General features: G+C 42.1%; 1 protein-coding gene across 3 annotated transcripts in view; it reads right to left on the bottom strand.

Annotated features, from left to right (window-relative positions):
• Positions 1–18,964, bottom strand: part of CHCHD6 (coiled-coil-helix-coiled-coil-helix domain containing 6) — a 101,747-nt gene that overhangs the window by 82,092 nt on the left and 691 nt on the right. For all 3 annotated transcript variants that reach the window (XM_090148223.1, XM_090148224.1, XM_031607619.2), the window contains exons 2-4: positions 18,588–18,717; positions 17,170–17,239; positions 16,601–16,745 (exon numbers count right to left, since the gene is read on the bottom strand). In XM_090148223.1, coding sequence (XP_090004349.1) covers positions 16,601–16,745; positions 17,170–17,239; positions 18,588–18,717 — 345 coding nt within the window. The remainder of the gene's footprint in view (positions 1–16,600; positions 16,746–17,169; positions 17,240–18,587; positions 18,718–18,964) is intronic.

The following is an 18,964-nucleotide window of genomic DNA, read 5'->3' as shown; positions in this document are numbered from 1 at the left end:
GAGAGGATTCTGAAGAAAGGAACAGAAACACAGAAAGAGGCAAGACAGACACAAAGCAATGCAAACAGTCATAGCAGCATTCCTTTTCATTACTTCTAGCTATAGCACTTAGCCCACTTTTGAGACATCAGTAAAATGGATCCATCTCATCATTGTTCAATTTTTCAAGCAGCAAATCGGGAATTAATATTCACGGGTTCCATGACTGACATAATTGCAATTTAAAAAGGGCAATTAATCATCAGCCACACTGGCAGCTGACTTGCCAGGCTGGGATCCTCTCTTTCCACACCTGCTGACAAACTCAGGAGGCAAAAGCATTACATACACACACAAATCCAGGCAGTGCTATTCTCTCCTTTAGCTCCACTGTTCTTTCACATCCTCAGGCTCTACAGTGTATGTTTATTTTGTCATTATCCACAAACACACACAACTGATTTTAATCATTTACACTTTCCCCAGGTGCTCTCACAGGGTGCCCATGCCATCCCATTGCCATGCACGTAAAGTAGTATTTACCTCCATGTGTTTCTGAGAGGGTTTTCCAGCATGCTCTAAGCAAAAGCAAAAGCCCAAGCACCTGTTCTGGGATTCATTCCGCCACCTTTAAAATCTTTAGACATAAGCATACGTTGCCATTGTAATCCATGGATTACAGAAGAAACATCTGGAAGCTGGGCAGTGGTGTTTTGCTTTCTGGAAAGAGAGTTTCGAGTGACTAAATTTCTATAGGGTGAGGAAATAAGTAGGATGCACAGTCTTTAATATAGCCCTTCCTGAGAGGAAGAAAGCCAAACTGACCACCATATGCCAGCTTGTTTTTATCTAGAACATACATAAAACATCAATAATAAGTACTACAGAAAACAAGCTTATGATTGATAGAAAGATTTAGAGATCAGCAAGCTGTGAAGTCTTCAAGTGACACACAAGACAGCGTCCTTGGGCCAAAGAAAATATACAGCATACCTCTAGGCCAAAGAAATCTTGCTTTAACAGGTGCAACTGCTGCCAGCCAAGCCCAGTAGATACATGGTGACTGAGGAAGTTTGTTGTAACGCAAGCTGTATATTCCTCCCTTCCTCATTCCTGCCAGTCAGCAACCAGAAACTGGCTTTCATCGTAACAATACAGGGAAAAGATTTCAATGCTTTTGAATGTAAGAGAGCAATTTCACTCCTATGGATTGTCTGCTATGGAAACTGGAACACAATTCTGTACTGCACATCTTGGTCAGCATTCCAGACAAAGGTACCTGGCAGAGCATATCTGCCAGCAGATAACACCAATAAACGGCCTCATTTCCATCCATTAAAAGATAATAAACAGACCTTGCTTCATTATGCTGTCCTCACTTCTGTCTGGTCCCTCGCATATTTTGCTATCTTTAAGACACATGCTCCAGGTTCTCTTCATCCACAAGCCTGAGGGCATCACTGCAAGTTAAACAAGGCATCTATAACCCACTTCTCTCAGCTTTGTGAAACTGGGCAAGCACAATCAAGAGCCCCCTCCAGCTTTTTCCTCATTCAGATGTCACAAGATTTTTTGAAGTCTCAAAAAACATTTTGTTCCCAGACCTTTACCTTCCAGCGACACAAGTTTGACACCGGCCGTTTGTCCTTTGTTTGCAAAGGACTGACCACATCTTCTCCACTGATAAAAAACACTCCTTATCAGATGAGAGAGCATGGTGTTAAGAAACAGCAGGTATTTCACTCAGCTACGTATCCTCTCCCAACTTAGGAGTAAACAACTTGTGTCTCAGTGGCATTTCCTCATAATGACTGACTGGATCAAAGACTTCTACTGGGCTCTTCTGTGCTCAGAGAGGGTGTTTACAGAAAACAGAGTTGGAAGCTTGAAGGCTAAAAGAAAAAAAGAAAAAGAGAAATAGCAAGATTTTCTCTCAAACAAAGCCAGGGCTCCTGGGCTGCTGCCCAAGATCACGGTCACCTCATTTCTTAAGTTTCTTCAGAAGAAAAACAAATACTTGTGCTTCCAAATTTTCCTAAGACCTGCAAGCGTAACTCCTCCAATCAGCATTTGCTCACATGTTTATCTTCAAGCTTGTATTATGATAAGCTTTCTCCTTTCCAATATCTCACTCCACTTCAGTAAGAGCCACTAACAGAAGACAGAGACCAAAATCTTCCCTTTCTCTATTGCCTACATTTAGTAATCAGCAACTGCCTGAGTACTGTGAGGCCCAAAGCACTGCCATGTTATTACACACTTATCTCTGCAAAACCACCCTGCACAAGCGACAACTTCCAGGCAGGGGGGAGGGGGAATTGTGCAGCTTTGCGATAATTAAAGCATAGACGAGTGTCACTGCTGTAGATAATTATGCATTAGCAGTGAAATTACTTAATGGAATGAAATAAACTAAGCCAAATGATTTGTTTTAAAGAGAATTTAGGGTCTGCAAAAGGTGCCTGACTAACAGCCCAGGAGGGAGATGATGACAGCTCACTGTCATTCACAAAAACAATACAGTATCATAACAGCCAGCTCCCACCTCACGCCCAGGGATGGAGAGAACAGAGGATGAGCTGAAGAGAATTTCAGCCTCCCCAGTTCAGTCTCCAATTGATCCAGTGAGTGCCATCCTGGGACCTGCCAGCCTAGGGGGGACCACTGGTTGGGACCATTTCCTAAGCAAAGGCACCGGCTCCTATGGGTCAAATTAATGCAATCCTGCCAGCCTTCCATAGCTCACCCCCCACCAACAGCCACCAGACAAACCACCTTTAATCAGTGCCAATACAGGCAAGACTCCAGTCAACAAGAGAAACAACAGGACAAATAGGTGCTTGATCCATAAAAAAACCTCTTCTCTCACCAAGTCCATGAGGTCTCCTGGGCCTGTCCTCCCACCTTACCAAATGCACTCCTACACAGCTTTCCACCACCACTCTTGTCTAGATGGCTCTCCACAGCATCTTCCTGCTCATTACAACAAGGACTCTCAAGGTCAGTTAGGATTTATAAGGCAGCCATTTCATCTTTTGTGCTCCTCTGGCTACATTCCTTCCTAAAAGCTGCTGAACATTGGAGATTTTGCGGGGTCTGAAAGCCCTGCCAACACCAGGGCCAATTAGGAGTTTCAGGATGATGCATATTAAAGTTATTATGGGAGGCAGTTATGCAGCCAGAATAAATCTTAACTGAACCTTTAAGTGGTTTTTATAACTCTTGTTTTTCCCTCTTGAAAACAGATGAAAAGATCCAAATCTCCTCCCTAAAAATCTGCAGGGATCCAAGTCAACCACCAACTTTTCTCTCAAGAGAAGATTCTGCTCTGAAAGCAGCAGCAATTCATTTCATTTGAGGCCACCTAGATCACCTTTGTTTTAAACTCCAAACCACTCAAGTCAGTTAGAAACAATATCAGTAAAGACTGACCCAAGATACTTCTTTTACAACAGTACAGCACATACATAGAATCACAGAGTCATTAAGGTTGGAAAAGATCTCTAAGATCATCAAGTCCAGCTGCCAACCCATCCCCACCGTGCCTGCTAACCATGTCCCTCAGTGTCACAGTTCTGGAACACCTCCAGGGACAGTGATTCCACCATCTCACAGGGCGGCCTGTGCCAATGCATTACTGCTCCTTCTGAGAGGAATTTTTCCTGAAACCCAACCTGAAACTGCCCTGGTGCAATTTGAGGCCATTACCTCTTGCCTTACCTCTGTTACCTGGGAGAAAAAACCAACTCCACCTCACCACATCTCTAACTTCTGCTTAAACTCCACTGTTTCTTCAGTACAGGCATTCTCAGTTTGCAGATAAAACAAACAAAAAAAAGTCTGTTTGGTTAAGCATACCTTGCTTCATAGATCACACAAGATTAGAGAGCTAGGACACAGGTCAAAGCAGCAACTCTTCAAGAGGATCAGAGGAATGGAGGCAGCATAGATATCACGCACGAGACATCAACAGGACAGCATCTGCTGCTATCCTCCCACCACTTCCAAAACCAAACTTGCTGTCAGCAGCAGCTATCTTCCCCTCCAAAAAGTACTAATGGAGACAAGAGTGCTGGAGACCAAAGAGGAATCTGAGGTGGTTAGGAACGTCCCATATCATTTGTGTAGAAAGCTGTAGTCCTGACAACCACCCTGTCCTTTCTCTGCAGCCTGAGCACACAGCAAACTCCCAAGTTGCTATACCCATGCATTTCAGCAAGACAACATGCCCTCGGGAGTGGTGGGAAGGTAGAAGCAGGTTTACTCAACACAGATTTCCAGTTTGTAAACTATGTCAGCACGCAGTGCCCTCACAATTCTAAGTGATGTATTTCCACCAATGGAAACCAAAGGACTGAAGGTAAACTCATTCTGAAAAGTATTACAGTCATTCCAGGAGAAGCTACAGTCAGAATGAAAACAAATAAGTAAAAACTTTGAGATGTTTCATTGGTATGCAAGCAATCGGAGAGTTCAGCAGTTCCTGGCCAATTCCTGGCAGAGCCCTTGTGGGTGTCCTTTCACTGCCACCTTCTGGAAATTCTTGAGGCTTCTTTGAAACTGCTTTTGACAGTAGGAAAAAGCATGAGTTCAGTGAAGATATCAGTCCTGCCAGGCAACCAAAATGTATTTTAAAAATTGCCAGTCACAAAGAGTGCTACACCTAGAATCACATCCCAAAGAATGGAACTGGGGAACAGTCCGCAACATCAACACACAGAGCAGCCCAGGCTGAGCAGTGGTTCTGAGCCCAAGAAGATCCATAATTCATCTCCCAGCTTCTACTCAAGTAACAGATTTTTTCCCAGATCCTAAATTCAAAGGTTTATTAATGAGGAAATGCTGCTCAGAGTCCATTTGCACCAACTCATTTTAGAGACTCACTTGAAAAGCCCAACTCCTTCCTTCAAAAAAAAAAAAATTGCTTCACTGAAAGTGAGAAATTTAAGAATTCAGAGTCAATAATGAAATTAAAGAAAACAGTAATAATGTACAGATCAAAAAAGACATTCTAATATCAGTTTTTTATCTGCACTCACAAGTACACAAGATGTACCACTATTGACTTGCCAGTAGATGACTGGAATTATCAAGCAGGAAATTTAAGTTCAAATCTGTCTGCATTACAGCTCTTAAAATAGGCAAATGACTTGCTGAACTCAACATTGAAGCCTAACCAAGCTCAACAGCAACATCTGCTGGCCGATGAGCAGCAGCATCGGACAAGTTTGATACTGAAGGGCTTTGTTTTTTTAAACAAAGATGTCAATTTTCACTGCAGCTTAAGAATGCCAGTGAGGCATATCTCACGTGCAAGAAACAGGTTTAACTTCTAAACGTGAACACAACACAAAGGCAGAGCTTGGTTTGCTCTTGCACATACACACTCAATTGGACAAATCTGTCATCTACCACTGCCTGCCTCCAAGATATTTGACTGAAATTAAGACAGGTTTAAAGTTTACATTAGTCAGGCTGTGTTGGAGAAAGTCTTCCATCTAACTGCTCTAATTCCATCTGAAGACGGCCCAAGATACCCCTTGAACTACCTCCTTTCCTAAGGGAACAGCCAGCATGGGAAAGGCCCAAAGCAGCAAAGTATTTACCAACCACCAGTCCCATCCACACAAAGGAGAATGGTAGCTAAGACTATTAGAGCTCCTTTCCCTCCAGGTGCCTTAACACATTCCTTATTAACCTTACAAAGTCAGCCTGCTACTGAAAACAACATTAGAGCCTGAGCAGGGCTAATGGCTTCACTTAATTCAAGCACAAACTGATACTCCAGATTAATTACAATGAAAGCTCATTTTTGCCACAGACGCATAGAACTTGGCAAAGTACATCTAGGCTATTCTAAAGAAAAAAAAACACAAGTGGCTGTTAGCAGCTTCAAGACTGCAATTGTACCTTCTACAGCATCTGGAACAAGGCCACAGTGACCTGAGAGCCTGGTAGCTGCAGATTATCTGCTGGCTCCAGAACCAAAAGGTGTTGATGCATCTCGCTTCTGTTACCAGTAAAGGAACAGCGTTAAGTTCTTATTGGAATGCAGAGAATCACCCCTTCCAGGTCACCCTGCAACAGGAAAATGCAGGCAAGTAGGTTTTTAACCTGCTATGATAAACTCCAGTAGCACAAAGCTTTGAAAGTTACACTCCAAAGGCTGAGCCTTGAGCAGGAAATGGTATCGGTGGTGGGAAGGGCAACTTTCTCAATGATAGAAAACTACAGGCTGGATTGATATTCATTATCTTTGAAGATCTAGTTTGCTTTGCAATTTAAGTCTCTTATATTTTTTTTTTTAGGTACAAAACTTGAAAAAAGCACATTTTACTCTGCCAAAAAAAAATAAAAAATCAAGGAAGAGGTTATAAGAAATATTAGTGTTTAATTGCAACACACATACAGTTCTGTTGTTTAAGGAGGGAAAAAAAAATAAAAACCATTTCCAAACTCCTATTCCCTCATTTAGCTGTTGGAATAGGACAGCATATCATAGGAAAACATAAAATGACTGATTGCTCAGGTCTGCAACAGGGAAGAGAACATCTTTTGTAAGGAACCACTGGACATTCAGAAACTACAGAGGGGAGACAGTTTCAGCTTGACATTGCCAAATTACAGCTATAGCAAGATGAACGCTGAGGAACAAATCCATTCTGCTCAAAGGCTAGAGAGAAGGGAAAAGAAGAGAGAAGAGATATGAGCCTATGTGCACAGAAAAAGAAAGGGGCTTCAAGTTATCTCCTAGACAGTGAGCAACATTTTCCACAGCAAAAGCATTAGGCTGGACACAGTGAACATACACAGCAAGCACTCATTCCTAATTGCAAGAGCACTGGTTATTTAACAAATGTATCCTCAGTCTAATGTACTATTTGGGCAAGTATTAAACTGTGGAGCTTTTTACTTTCGGACACTAATGATACATAGGCCTGCTCTATCCATCTGTTTGATCAGCTTTTACTCTCAACTCATAGAGCATCATCTTTCAAGTTTGTCCATCATCATCATATCTTTGAGGATAAAAAGCCCCCAGTGTGACATGCAGACACGAAGACAAAAGCCAGCTAGTTCTCCAATTCCTTCTCTCCCTCATAGCCTTGCAGGTGTTCTATTTTCATTGTCTAAAAAAAAAAAAAAAAAAAAAAAAAATCAAAGAGAAAGTCATAAGCACACTTCCTCTCCTTTAGTATAGTTCCTTTTAAGAAGCTGCTCTTCATCATGTTTTACTCTGTACTCATAAATAATAGAGGTAATTGCAGATGATCATAACAAATAAGTACAGAAAGTATACGTATATAGCACAAAGTAAACAATAAAAATTCTGAGGTGTTCCAAAAGCAGAAGGAATTCCTGGCAAATAGCAGCAATGGCATCCACATCATGTTTTTACTTGATGCAAGTCAATCAGAGAGCCAAAAATAATGCAGGGACAGACTTTAGACAAAGCTAAATGAGGCTGCTGGCAGCTTGCTCCCTTCTGATCCCCCTCCCCACGAGCAGCATGCATAGCTATTTCTACTCTATGAATTTGCATTAGGAAGCAGGAATGCTGCTCATGGAAAGAGAGGCTTAAAACTGCTGAAACTCCAAAATCCATCAGCAGCACGCAATTAGGAAGATATTATGCTGACTGTAATAAGAACCTCTAAGAGAGTCCACCCAGCTGCCCAAGAGTTAACATAATGCATTTCTCATCAAAACCTCTTCCAAGAGGTTAAGCACACAATAGACTATCTAAAGCACAGCTAGACAGCCTGCTTGAAATTCCACACATGTGCCTCAGCAATGTATTTCTATTAATGTCCAGTGTGTGTCAGCGTGAAGATAAGGTACCAACATCATGTCCAACCAGCCAGCTAGAGAATGGGACGCCGTGTAAAACATTGTCTGATACTTAGAATCGCAGAGAACAGCGGCGCTTGCAATCTCACCCTCTGCACACACAGCTGATAACACCACCAGCGAGCAGCAGCAGAGCCAACCCCTGCAGTTTGGGGAACAGACAGAGGGAGAGGGAAGCAAATAAGGACAAAAACAAGCTTCATCAGCGAAGAGACGCAGGTTTTAGGAAGCCCAGCAGAAGCAGAGGGTATAACTGCTGAACTGGGAAAAGCCTCAGTGAGATCTGTTCTTCATATCAGATTGCTTTACTTCTCATCTTTAAAGAACGTTAAAGAAATAACATCAGTGCGTATTTTGATTTCTCTCATCACACCACATACACTCAACTAGCACCGGAGCCTCGCTGAAGACACTTGATTTGAGGAGCTGTGCCTCTGATCAGGACACAGCTGCTCTATCCAGGGCCTGAGAACAGGGCCAGTTACATGAGCAGCTGCAGCACAGGAACCCACTGGGACACCCCACAGGGCTGTGCTGTGCATGGGTACACACAGGTAGTGCTCCAGGCTGCTAGGAAGCTGACTAACTGAACACTTCATCAATACACCATCTATATCCTTCCTTCTATTCTGTCTCGTTTAAACAACTGCTTTAAGACACTTGTCAGACTTTCTTACCAAGATCCAGAAAGGCCCCTCAGCCTCTCTCTCTTAGCATCCCCAGAGCATGATGCTCTCCCCAACTCAGGTATGAGCATCTTCCTAACCACCCTCTCCATTGCCAGATAAGGTCATTCCAAGACACAGACTGATGCTCCAAGGCAAGGCAGAAGCATCAAATTAAGTTCTCATGGTGTTCAAGCAATGACAGAAATGATATCCAGTGGCAGGTCACCTACCTCACATCTGAGTGCAACATCCATCTGTTTTCCACTCACTGCAAACTTACTTCCTAGCTATTATATTAGCCCTTTAAGCTCATTATCTTGCTCTCTTTTGAAATAACACTTCAATTCTTAAACATCAAGAAAATTTTCAACCTTCTTCCTAAGGATCAATTCACGTTTCAAACACCATCACTCTGGAGGCAGAATACAATGAATACTGGAAAAGTGTAACCAAATAATAAGCTCGATCATACAATCGTTTGAGTTGGAAGAGACCCTTAAAGGCCATCTGGTTCATCTCCCCTGCAACAAATAGAGTAACCCACAGCTCCATCAGGTGCTCAGAGCCACCCAGCCTGACCTTGGCTGTCTGCAGGGATGGAGCACCACCACCTCTCTGGGCAGCCTGTGCCAGTGCCTCCCTGCCCTCATTGTATGTAATATCCCAAGAACACAAAAGAGAAAAGCAAAATTATAATCCAAAAATAAAGTTCAACCAAGCTAGTGGGAACAAGCTTGTTGTAACACTCTCTGCCTTGATATCTACAACACATTCATTCCATGATAACACTTTTGCACAGCACTGGCTCATAGGAAAGCAAAGCCTACACCACCACCCTAATGCATTCCTGAGTGTAGTATGTGGTCATAGACAGGAAGAGAAGGAAGGCTAATCCTATCTTTTGCTTCTTAAATGACAGGACAGCTTTCCAGTAACCCTTAATTAAAATAAATGAATCTGGAGGAAGTTTCTGTGTAATATATGAACTTAGTAGACAAAAAAAAGATGTGAAACTGGAGGAGAGAAGAATTGAAGCCAAGAGAGGGGAATTAGGCAGCACCACAGACAACTTCAATTTCTTGCAGCTGTAGGATTTAAAGAGACCAACCTTGTGATAAGGTCTCTTAGCCCAAGAGACCACAAAAGTGAGAAGCTCACAAATGACCATCAGCTGCTGAAATCTGCAAAAACTCTCCGAACACAAATTAACCTTCAGAGTCAGGAGATAAAAGACTAGCCGCAGAAATTGGAAATTGTTCAAGAAAAATGCTATAAAAGTGTCCGACAAATCATAGCAGCAGTAGCAGGGAAAATAAGGAGAAAAGATGGCACATCTTACCCCTAAGCCAGATAACACTTGCCTTCCCTCAGGAGAAAAAGGAGAAATAACTGTTTTTTACATGTTAGTTCGTAAGAATAAACATTCCCTACAGCTGTTCTTAGTTAAATTTAGACATCACTGGTGCTTCAGAGATCAGAAGTTCACCGTCTAATACTGCAAGATTACTTTGTGTAGGGATTCCTTAAATGTTCAATGGTTTCATACCAAGAAGGAATTCTTCCAGTGCAGAAATGCACCCACTCCCATAGCAGAAGGCAGTAACAAAGAGGAAAACCAACCACAGGAGAAAACGAGGGGTGTTCCATTCAGAGGTTGCAGATTAAGAGGCCGCTAACTTTGAAGTCCACTGATCAACATCAAAGGAAAGACTGGAAAAGCATTTCATAACTCATACAACAAGAGTGATGAATAAAAGGAACAGGATCAGAAGCTACTTACAATCCAGCTAGTTAATTCACTTATCAATAGCCTGCAACATAGGAAGCAACAAATGGAGATAAAAAACCCTGCAGAGTCCTCAGCCAGGGAAGCACTGCAGCCTGCTTCCAAGCACGACAACTCCTCCCTGCACACAGCAGGTCTCCGTATCAGGCATTAAAAATGCAGAGAAGTAGAACACAACCTTATTAATGCTACTGCTTAATAGACTTTTTTAGGTCAAAAAATAATATTAAAAAAGAAGAGAGAGCTTGCAGAACTAAGGGCTGTCTGACTCTTTGGAGACACCTTTGGCACTTGGTGTGTGTCACTGCCTGCTAATTAGAAGCACCCACGATACTCAACCATACACCTAATGGCAGACAGCTCAGAGACAGAAGCAGCTGTTAGCAAAGGTAAAGCAATACTGCACACCTGTTAATTACCAAGGCTGACCCAAAGAACTGTTAAACATAGGTTTTTTTAAAAAAAATTAAGGCTATTTGAAAATAAACCAGAAATTATGACACCACAGGTTAAGATCTGAACTCCCTCTGAGCTGCTACAATATTTCAGCTATTGGGACATACATTTACTCCTGAAGTTTTATGTGTCACAGCTCCAAATTAGAAGTCACTGCCTTCCCAAGACACCACCACCTGGAGGAACCCAGGCAGCCTCCCTGGCTGGTCTGGCATGCTCTAAGGGGATATAAGCTCCTGACGCAGACTGTCAGTGCTCTGCAAACAGCCAGCCCACTAAAAGGAGGTGCCCCCACAACTGGCAGCACCCAAATTACAAATTCAGGTCCTAATAGCTAAGATGCATCACATACTCCAAACAAAAATATAAAAATGAATCTGAGGCAAGGTGTCATTCCTGCAGTAAGCATGTCTATTTGCTCATTGCTAATCACTGTAACAGCAATGAAAAAAATCAAACATGAAAGAAGTAACCAATTTTTTCCCCTCGTTTTGCACTATAATTTAAAACTAAGTGCCCATATTTTCAGATTTAAGCCAGTGTTTTCTGCTTCACCCACAAAAAAAAAAAAAAGCTTCAGTCAAGAAACTTGCACAGAAAGTACTACTAAAGACTGAAAAACAAGATTTGTGTTAGCAACACAGATTTGCAAATTTAAAACCAGAATGGTTTGAGCTCAATGTGCTTCATTTTAAGCACAGAGCAAATAGGACCAACAGAACTGCCAGGTCATGAACAGTGCCCAAACCATAAGACAAGGCTGACAGGATCACTGCCTTCCACTGCATCAATTCATGCATGTGGGGAAGGGAAAAAAAACACAAGTGATGATAGAGGCCTGAGCCCAGAAACAACAGTCTCACCTCACAGATGTCCCCATGCTGTCACAAACACTCTGCTACTATAGGAGCTCAGTCGGTCATTAGAGCTTATTATCACAGTGGTAAGAAATGGCAGCGTAAACCAGAAATATCTGCTTATGGGTTAACCAGCCAGGATGAAATTGAACTCCAGCTTTACACAAAGTAAATGAAATTAAGTCACGTTCAGCACCATTTCTAAAATCATTTTCAGTTCCAGTTCAGCTGCTTCTACAATTAACACTGGTCAATAACAGGCAAGAACACAAGCAAGATGAGCTTGAAGCTACAGCAGTCACCAGAAGACCAAAGAAAGCATTCCACCAATGGGCCAATAGCTTGTTAGAAGGAATAATCCAAAGGAAATACCAGCTGGCATGCATTAAACATGTACATACCACAGACACCTAGCACATGTTGTGTGCAAAGCCCTGAAGCTCAGAATCCCATGCTCCCATCAACATCAAAACTTGCTGACCTGACCAAAGACATTCCCACTCAGCACTCTGGCTTCAACCTTCCTCTCCCAAATCAGGGATGGATGAAGAGAGGCTCTGAAAAGCAAACAGATTATTTCTGGGCAACAGATCATTTGAAAGGAATCCAGCTGCCTATGACTGATCAAAATCAGCTGCGGAGCACCCAGGGATGGGCCAAACCCTGCTGCCTGCAAGGTCTTCATCCCACACATGTTTCTGACCAGCATAACCACAAAAAGTCACCAGAAAGCTGAGGCAGCCATCCAGCCAGCTAGAAAGCAGGGCTGGGAGTGGCAAGCCATCCCTCATCGTCAGCCAGAGAGAGGACTTCCCAGCAATTTAGGAACTATGTCCAGTCTGTTCTTGCACAGCAAGTGATGCCCTTCGGTCTTGCCTGAAACAGCTAATTATGGTGCAGAGTTTGTCCTACCATCACCCCACTTCTGAGTTCATTCTTTCCAAGCAGTACTGAAGACGATGACTCTTGGTCAATAACTGTCAAAGCCATTATCCAAGGGGTATTAAATGGGGAGATAAGAACTTCAGGACCTTGCACAAATCATATTAGCTCGATTCTGAAATCCGCATAATGCTTCTTTTCAAAGCATTAATTTCATTTATTCTATTTGCTCTCCCTCTGTCCTGATAACACAGGCGCACATGGCCCCTAAAGGAGATCCTCCTATTTTATAAGTTATAATCCTCCCTTTCTAGAGGAGTAATGAGATGTCTTTGCTTAATCGCGTTGATTCTCCCCACCAGCTTCTGCTTTTCTCCAGCCCCATCCCACACTGATTTGTTTCAAAGGTTTCAGCAAAAGCCATCAGGCTGGGAGTCACCGGCTGTGAGACGATAGCTCACAGTGCATACATTGCACAGCATTAGGAGATTACAAAAGCAAGAAAAAGAAAGAAGAGCAGCTTTGCTTGCAAAGTTTCTTTTGTTGGTAAGAAAAAAGAAGCCAGAAGCAGCAAGAAGTTAAGAGATGAGGTTTTGATTAATTGGAAACGAAAAAGGAATGATTCGAGGTTTAGGAAAATGCAAGACTATTCACAACACAGCCAAGGAATTAAACAACTTGACTATAACAACTTCAGAAGTTTCTCAAACTAGAGTTCAGAAAAAAAGATGGATGATTCCTATGGATTGCACGAGGCTTTATGCATGCTACAAGCATTAGTTACACACTGCAGTCCATGCTCTGAAGTACCATACGTATCACCCTTGTTTCCCATAAGTACTTGTGGCATTAAATTACTGATGAGTCCAACCAGCACTGTGATCCTGCAGAGATGCACAAAACATTTTCTGATATAAACAGGTGAATGTTGTTCTGCAGCAGTTGAGCAGGCTGATTCTGCCTGAGCCAGTTCCACGTGCCACCAAAAGCCACACTTGCTCAAAGTGAAGACAATGCTGCAGTGTTTCTACTTACAGTTGTTAACTTCTTAAGCTTTAAAGAGATTTAGTCAAAACCTAAGCTATCTAGAAGCTAAATACCTTGTTCAAAGTTATTAAAAAAAATAAGAGAAAAACCTAGAACAGGATCCACATTATTTTGTAACCAGTGAACTGTTCAGAAAAAGGAAGATCAAGTTTTAAATTTGTACCCTATAAACCATGAAGGACCCAAAAACAGACAGCAAGTTCCCTACCCAACATTAGCCATGCTCTCTGCAGGACTTTACACTCTATAGTCTCACTGAAGCGCCTCAAAGATCCTGCCAATAATAAAAGGAAGGGTGGAAGTCATAAAGAACCGATTAAATGACAAGCTATGTTCAGCACAATCAAAATGAAATCATTTCAAAATACAGCTATCATATTTGGATTTATGATCCACAAGTGGTAAAGTTAAAAGGAGAATATAGCAGCACTGCTAGAGACAACTGTCAGAGAAAGCCAGTCATGACAAAGCGATACAGGGAGGGCACAGGACAGCTCAGGATCTTACTGCAAGCATCAAAATAAAAATAATAAAACAAACCTTCCTAATGATACACAGCATGATGTTCAATTCTTACAAAGTTAAGTACTGTTAGAAGCAAATTACCAACCTGTTTCCATCATGGGAGTTGTCCTGTTTTCCTCTGGCTTTCCTCATAGGTCATAACAAAAAAAACAAGAACACTGAAAGCCCTTTCCTTTATAAACAGCAGAGAATTTCCCATTTCACCTGCACCCAGACTACCACCAGGTACACCTACTGCCACTACTCTTTCCTGCCTGAGAGGGATGACAGATAGAGATGAGATGAAAGAGCAGTTCACATCCATTATTCACTTAATATTCAAGGGCTAGAAAGCAGAAGAGTGAGCAAAAATATTCAACCTCCATTCCAAATAAAGGAAGAAAATACTGGAAGACAAAGGACAGATATGATATGAGTAGGACTGAGCAGAATAAGGTGACCATGCCTGAAAGGAAACTGTAGCCGAGATAAAGCAAACCTGATCCTAACAATTTTAAAAGCTTGACAGAAACCATTCCTTCTTAGCAAGACACCTAGCAACCAACAGACAATAGCTTCTACCTCATCTTTGAAAGGATAGGCTGGACTGTTTCATTTTTAAGAGTCTTAAATTTATGACCGATCAAGCGACAGTTAAAGAGCAATGAAATTTAACAGTTTCTCGGTCTTGCACCAGACTGCATGGCCAGTATTTACATTTTACAGGTTACACAGGAAGAGTCTGATAAGATTTTTGCACAACATCAAGTTTGCAGTATCTGGACACGCAATACCACAGGATTAAAGCTAACTGAGATAACAGAACAGGTTTTGTATGTTAGAGGTCAGCCCCCTACTCAATTTAGAGGTACTTTCTTCAGACTTCACAACTATTGCCTGTCTCTGTTAGTCACAGCTCTCAGAGACCATTCTCTGTATCCACTGCAGGAGGGCAGGCCTCTATTTCTGTGGCAGGCCTTATCTTTAGGCTGGACACTGAATCCACTAGTTTCCCCCACCTCTCTTTACAGAACTGCTAATTGCATTCATAAAGATAACGCTCCTTCTAGCGGGAAGAGAGCTAACACTGTGTCTGCTGACTCTCCTACTCAGAGGAACAGCCTGCCTCAGACATTGCTATCCTAAAGCTCAGCAACCAGGCAGACTTCTCATGGTTAGGGCACAATCTGGCAAGCAAAAGTTTCCAGCTATACCTTCAAGAGCAACCTCAGAGCTCTACAAACACAGCCACATGCTCCAGGTTACCATGGAGTCAGAAGACATTGATGGGCCCAAACCCACAAACGAATACATTCACAGAAGGTGTGTGACTGTTAACCACCAAGGTGATCAAACAATTTTTAATCAAAGAAGTCTCTATACCTCGGAATGGCAGAAGTTGCAAGGGTACACAGGTGGGAAGCACTGTGTCTTGCACTCCAGAAGCATCTGCCATGGGTTACTCTCAGAAACAAGCTATTGCCAGAAGGGCTTTCTGTCCAAACCATTATATAGTTATTTTCACTTAAATTTTATTTACTCAGCTCCCAATATTATTATTAAGCTTGATGATTGTTGAAGTCTTTTCCAACCTAAGTCATTCTATGATTGTAACTTCAAAATGCTTCACAGCAAAAATCACACATCTGGGTAAGCCATGCCTTTTGCTATTCAGCACACAGAAAAAACACGCTCACAAAGATTCTTCAGTTCAATCAAGTGCAAGCAAGAGATCAGTAGGACAGAACACAAAGACAACAAACATTGCTCAAGTCTGTCCTCCCTTTCTTCCTAAGCTGTCCTTTCAGTATGCACTAAGAGAATTTTTCTTAGCCCAGTTTTCTCAAAGATTTTCAACATCACAGTTGACACAAACAGGCAGTTTGACCTCAGTGCTGGAAGCACAGCCCCACCTTGCTGTCACACCTCATCCCAGATCAGGTAAGGAAGAAGTGGCAGTTCCAGAAAGACTCTGTACTGTGTACAGGCAGTACAATATTGGCATAGTAATCAGTATTTAATAGAACACAACATAAAATGGCATCAAGTGAGCGTTAAGCATCAATACATTTTGTTACCAGGATGATAAATATCCAAGATTTTTTTATTATTATTATTATTATTTTTTTTTTTTTAAGATTTGCGTACTTGCACAACCATAATCCAGGAACACAAAGCAAAGTTTCATGACAGGTCAGATCAGCAGAGTTATAAAGCATACATTTGTTTCATACACTTGCCAGTTTAAAAGAACACACTGTCTCAGACAACAAGCCCATACACACAAAGCACACTGACCATTCATCCTTCTTCCCCACAGGTCAGGCTGCCCTCAGCACAGTCATTGCTTGTGCCATTCCCTGCAAGCCTGGTCTTAGAATCACTGAGAGACAACTGGTGCAGCTTGCTGACTACACTCTAAGCCAAGGAATAAAGTTATGAGGTGACAAGTGTTTCAAACTAAAGCAGTTTCTAAACTCAACATACAAGTGACATTTAATGAACCCCTTCGAGCAGAGTGATTCCAGTCTGTCCCACATGGGAATACAGTGGAGGTTGTTGTTACTCACCAGCTGAGCTGCTCTCTTCCTCTCTTCATTGGTGCTGTTCCTTTCCCGCTGAAGGGCCGTACTCAGCATCTCACCAGCTGCTTCCCTTTCTCTTTTGGCCAGCCGGAGCAGCTCCTCTTGAACCAGGGCCTGCTCCTGCTCATACCTATAGGAGTGCCAAAGACAAGTTGATCCGCTGACTTCTGGCAAGAGGATCACGGCTTAGCATGGACAATCCTTGACATTACCTAAATGCATAATCAATTTGGCACAAAGCCTGCCCAAAGTCCCTCCGTTATCAGCAGAAATTCAGAAGTCCAACAAACTTCAAGCATGACCTGCAGTTTTCACTGACAAACAGCTCAGGCAAAAACAGCAAACCGAGCTTCATATAAGCTTATATTTCAGTTATATTTAGCTCTATTAAGTACTTAATTATCACCTAAAAATTACGATAATAGAAAGCAGTTAAGCTAGATAAATAGGTACTGCTTTGGACAAGATGAAAGGACACACCACAATAAAAGGAGTTAACTTATCTCCCAGCATAAAAGGAGCTAAAATATCCTTTTCCCCAAACTTCACCTCACCTCCTGTACAATTCCTGCTCTGCAACTGTGGCTTTCTGACCAGAGTTACTTGCTGTTGGTGGCTGGATTCCTAGAAAGAAAGTAAGAACAAAACCGACAACTGTAATACAAAACACAGCCTGAATTATCTGATAAGAATATTTAATACAGGTTATCCCATCGAGACAATACATAATAATCTGAGAGAATTGAGAAAATTCAAATCTGATGGAATTAGACTTCGTGAAAGAAAGAGATACTGACAGCACTGTCTTCAACAAGGCACACTTAACCAAGTACACTGCACAACTGTCTAGGTAAGGATGTTACTCACAAACACTGTTTTATACTGAAACATAAGCATAGTTTTAGACTTATTTTCTAGTTGTTTCTTCTAGCTCTATTAAGTCTTCCTACTTTCTTTGTAATTACAGAGATTAACTTATTTGATGGAGTTCATCCATAAAACTGAAACCACTTCCAGAAAAGACATAGGCTAACAGCAAACAAATCTCTAACAGCAAAGGCCTGGTTCACGCCAGTTTGTATGCCTTAAATCCACACTGATAAAGTTTATCAACAAAGTATATTTGTGAACCAACAGAAATCAAATCGTTTTCTGAACTGTAAAGAAAGTCAAATTCAGAAATCACACTCTCACCCTTCACTTAACATATCACGTAACCTGTGTTTAGTCTACTCTTCCCGTCCAAGAACAAACATTTCCAAAGAACAAAAAGCAGCATCTCCCCACCCATCCATCATATACTCCCTGTGCATGGAAAAGGAACAGTAAAACAAGTTTCAAGAAACACAAGATAACAAAAAAATCACTGCCTTGCTTATTGCGTGTTTATCTGAAAATCTACACTCACAAAGTCTTACAAGTTTCTTAATGCATCTGAGAATGATGGCATTCTAAAGACAAAGCAAAAGTTGCCTTACTTAAGATCCCACAACAACAGAACTAGAACCGCAGCATTTCAGTGGCTCTTCTCAGGATACATTCATGCTATATAACATGAACAGAAGTGCTAAGCAGCATGCTGTTCTGCTCAAGGAGCAGCGAAATTGCTTCTGACGCGTTCTTGACAACACCAGGTACAGTATTTACAGGTAGGTTAACTGTACACAGAAAAAAGACTAGAACTCACCCAGGTGGTGAAGGGGCTCTCTGGCTATATAGCACTCCTTCACAGGAAGCAGCCTAGGTCCAAGAGATGCTCTCCCTTCAGTGGTTGGTGCTTATATGAGCCCAGGGGGACTCCACCCTGGGTCTACCCCTTCTGGTCTTATGGGGACCACAGGTGCAAACAATTTGCCTGTGCTCCCTGGGCCAGCCGCACCCCTTCACCAGGTGCTCATCATCAGTTCAAACCCTGACCAAACAGTTCCCCTACAGGTGTCAAACCAGTAGACCTGTCAGGGACCGGCAGTACCTGTAGGAGATTTGGTTTTCCCTTCTGCAGCTGTTGAAAATGGAGCTGTACCACTGGATAAGTGGGGTGACCTCTGGTTGTCCCTTTTACTTTGAGATTCCTTCATCCGATTCACTACATCTTCAGTGAGCTAAAATACACACACGAGAACGCAATTAATCAAGTTAGTTAACTAGGCACTTAATGTACATATATTTCAGGATAAAGGCATTTAATTTGTTAGCCTTTAAGCTGCTCCAAAAACAGAATAGTTCAGTTGAAAGGGAGCATCAAAGACATCTGATCCAACTGCGTGAACACTCGAGGACTAACCAATTATCCCAGCGCCTCCTGAACACTGACAGGCGCGAGGCACCTTGCGAGGAAGCCTGACCACC

The sequence above is a fragment of the Phasianus colchicus genome, chromosome 11 (assembly GCF_987193195.1).
Source record: "Phasianus colchicus chromosome 11, bPhaCol1.hap1.1, whole genome shotgun sequence".
NCBI lineage: Eukaryota > Metazoa > Chordata > Aves > Galliformes > Phasianidae > Phasianus > Phasianus colchicus.
This window is presented reverse-complemented; position numbering and strand designations above follow the sequence as displayed.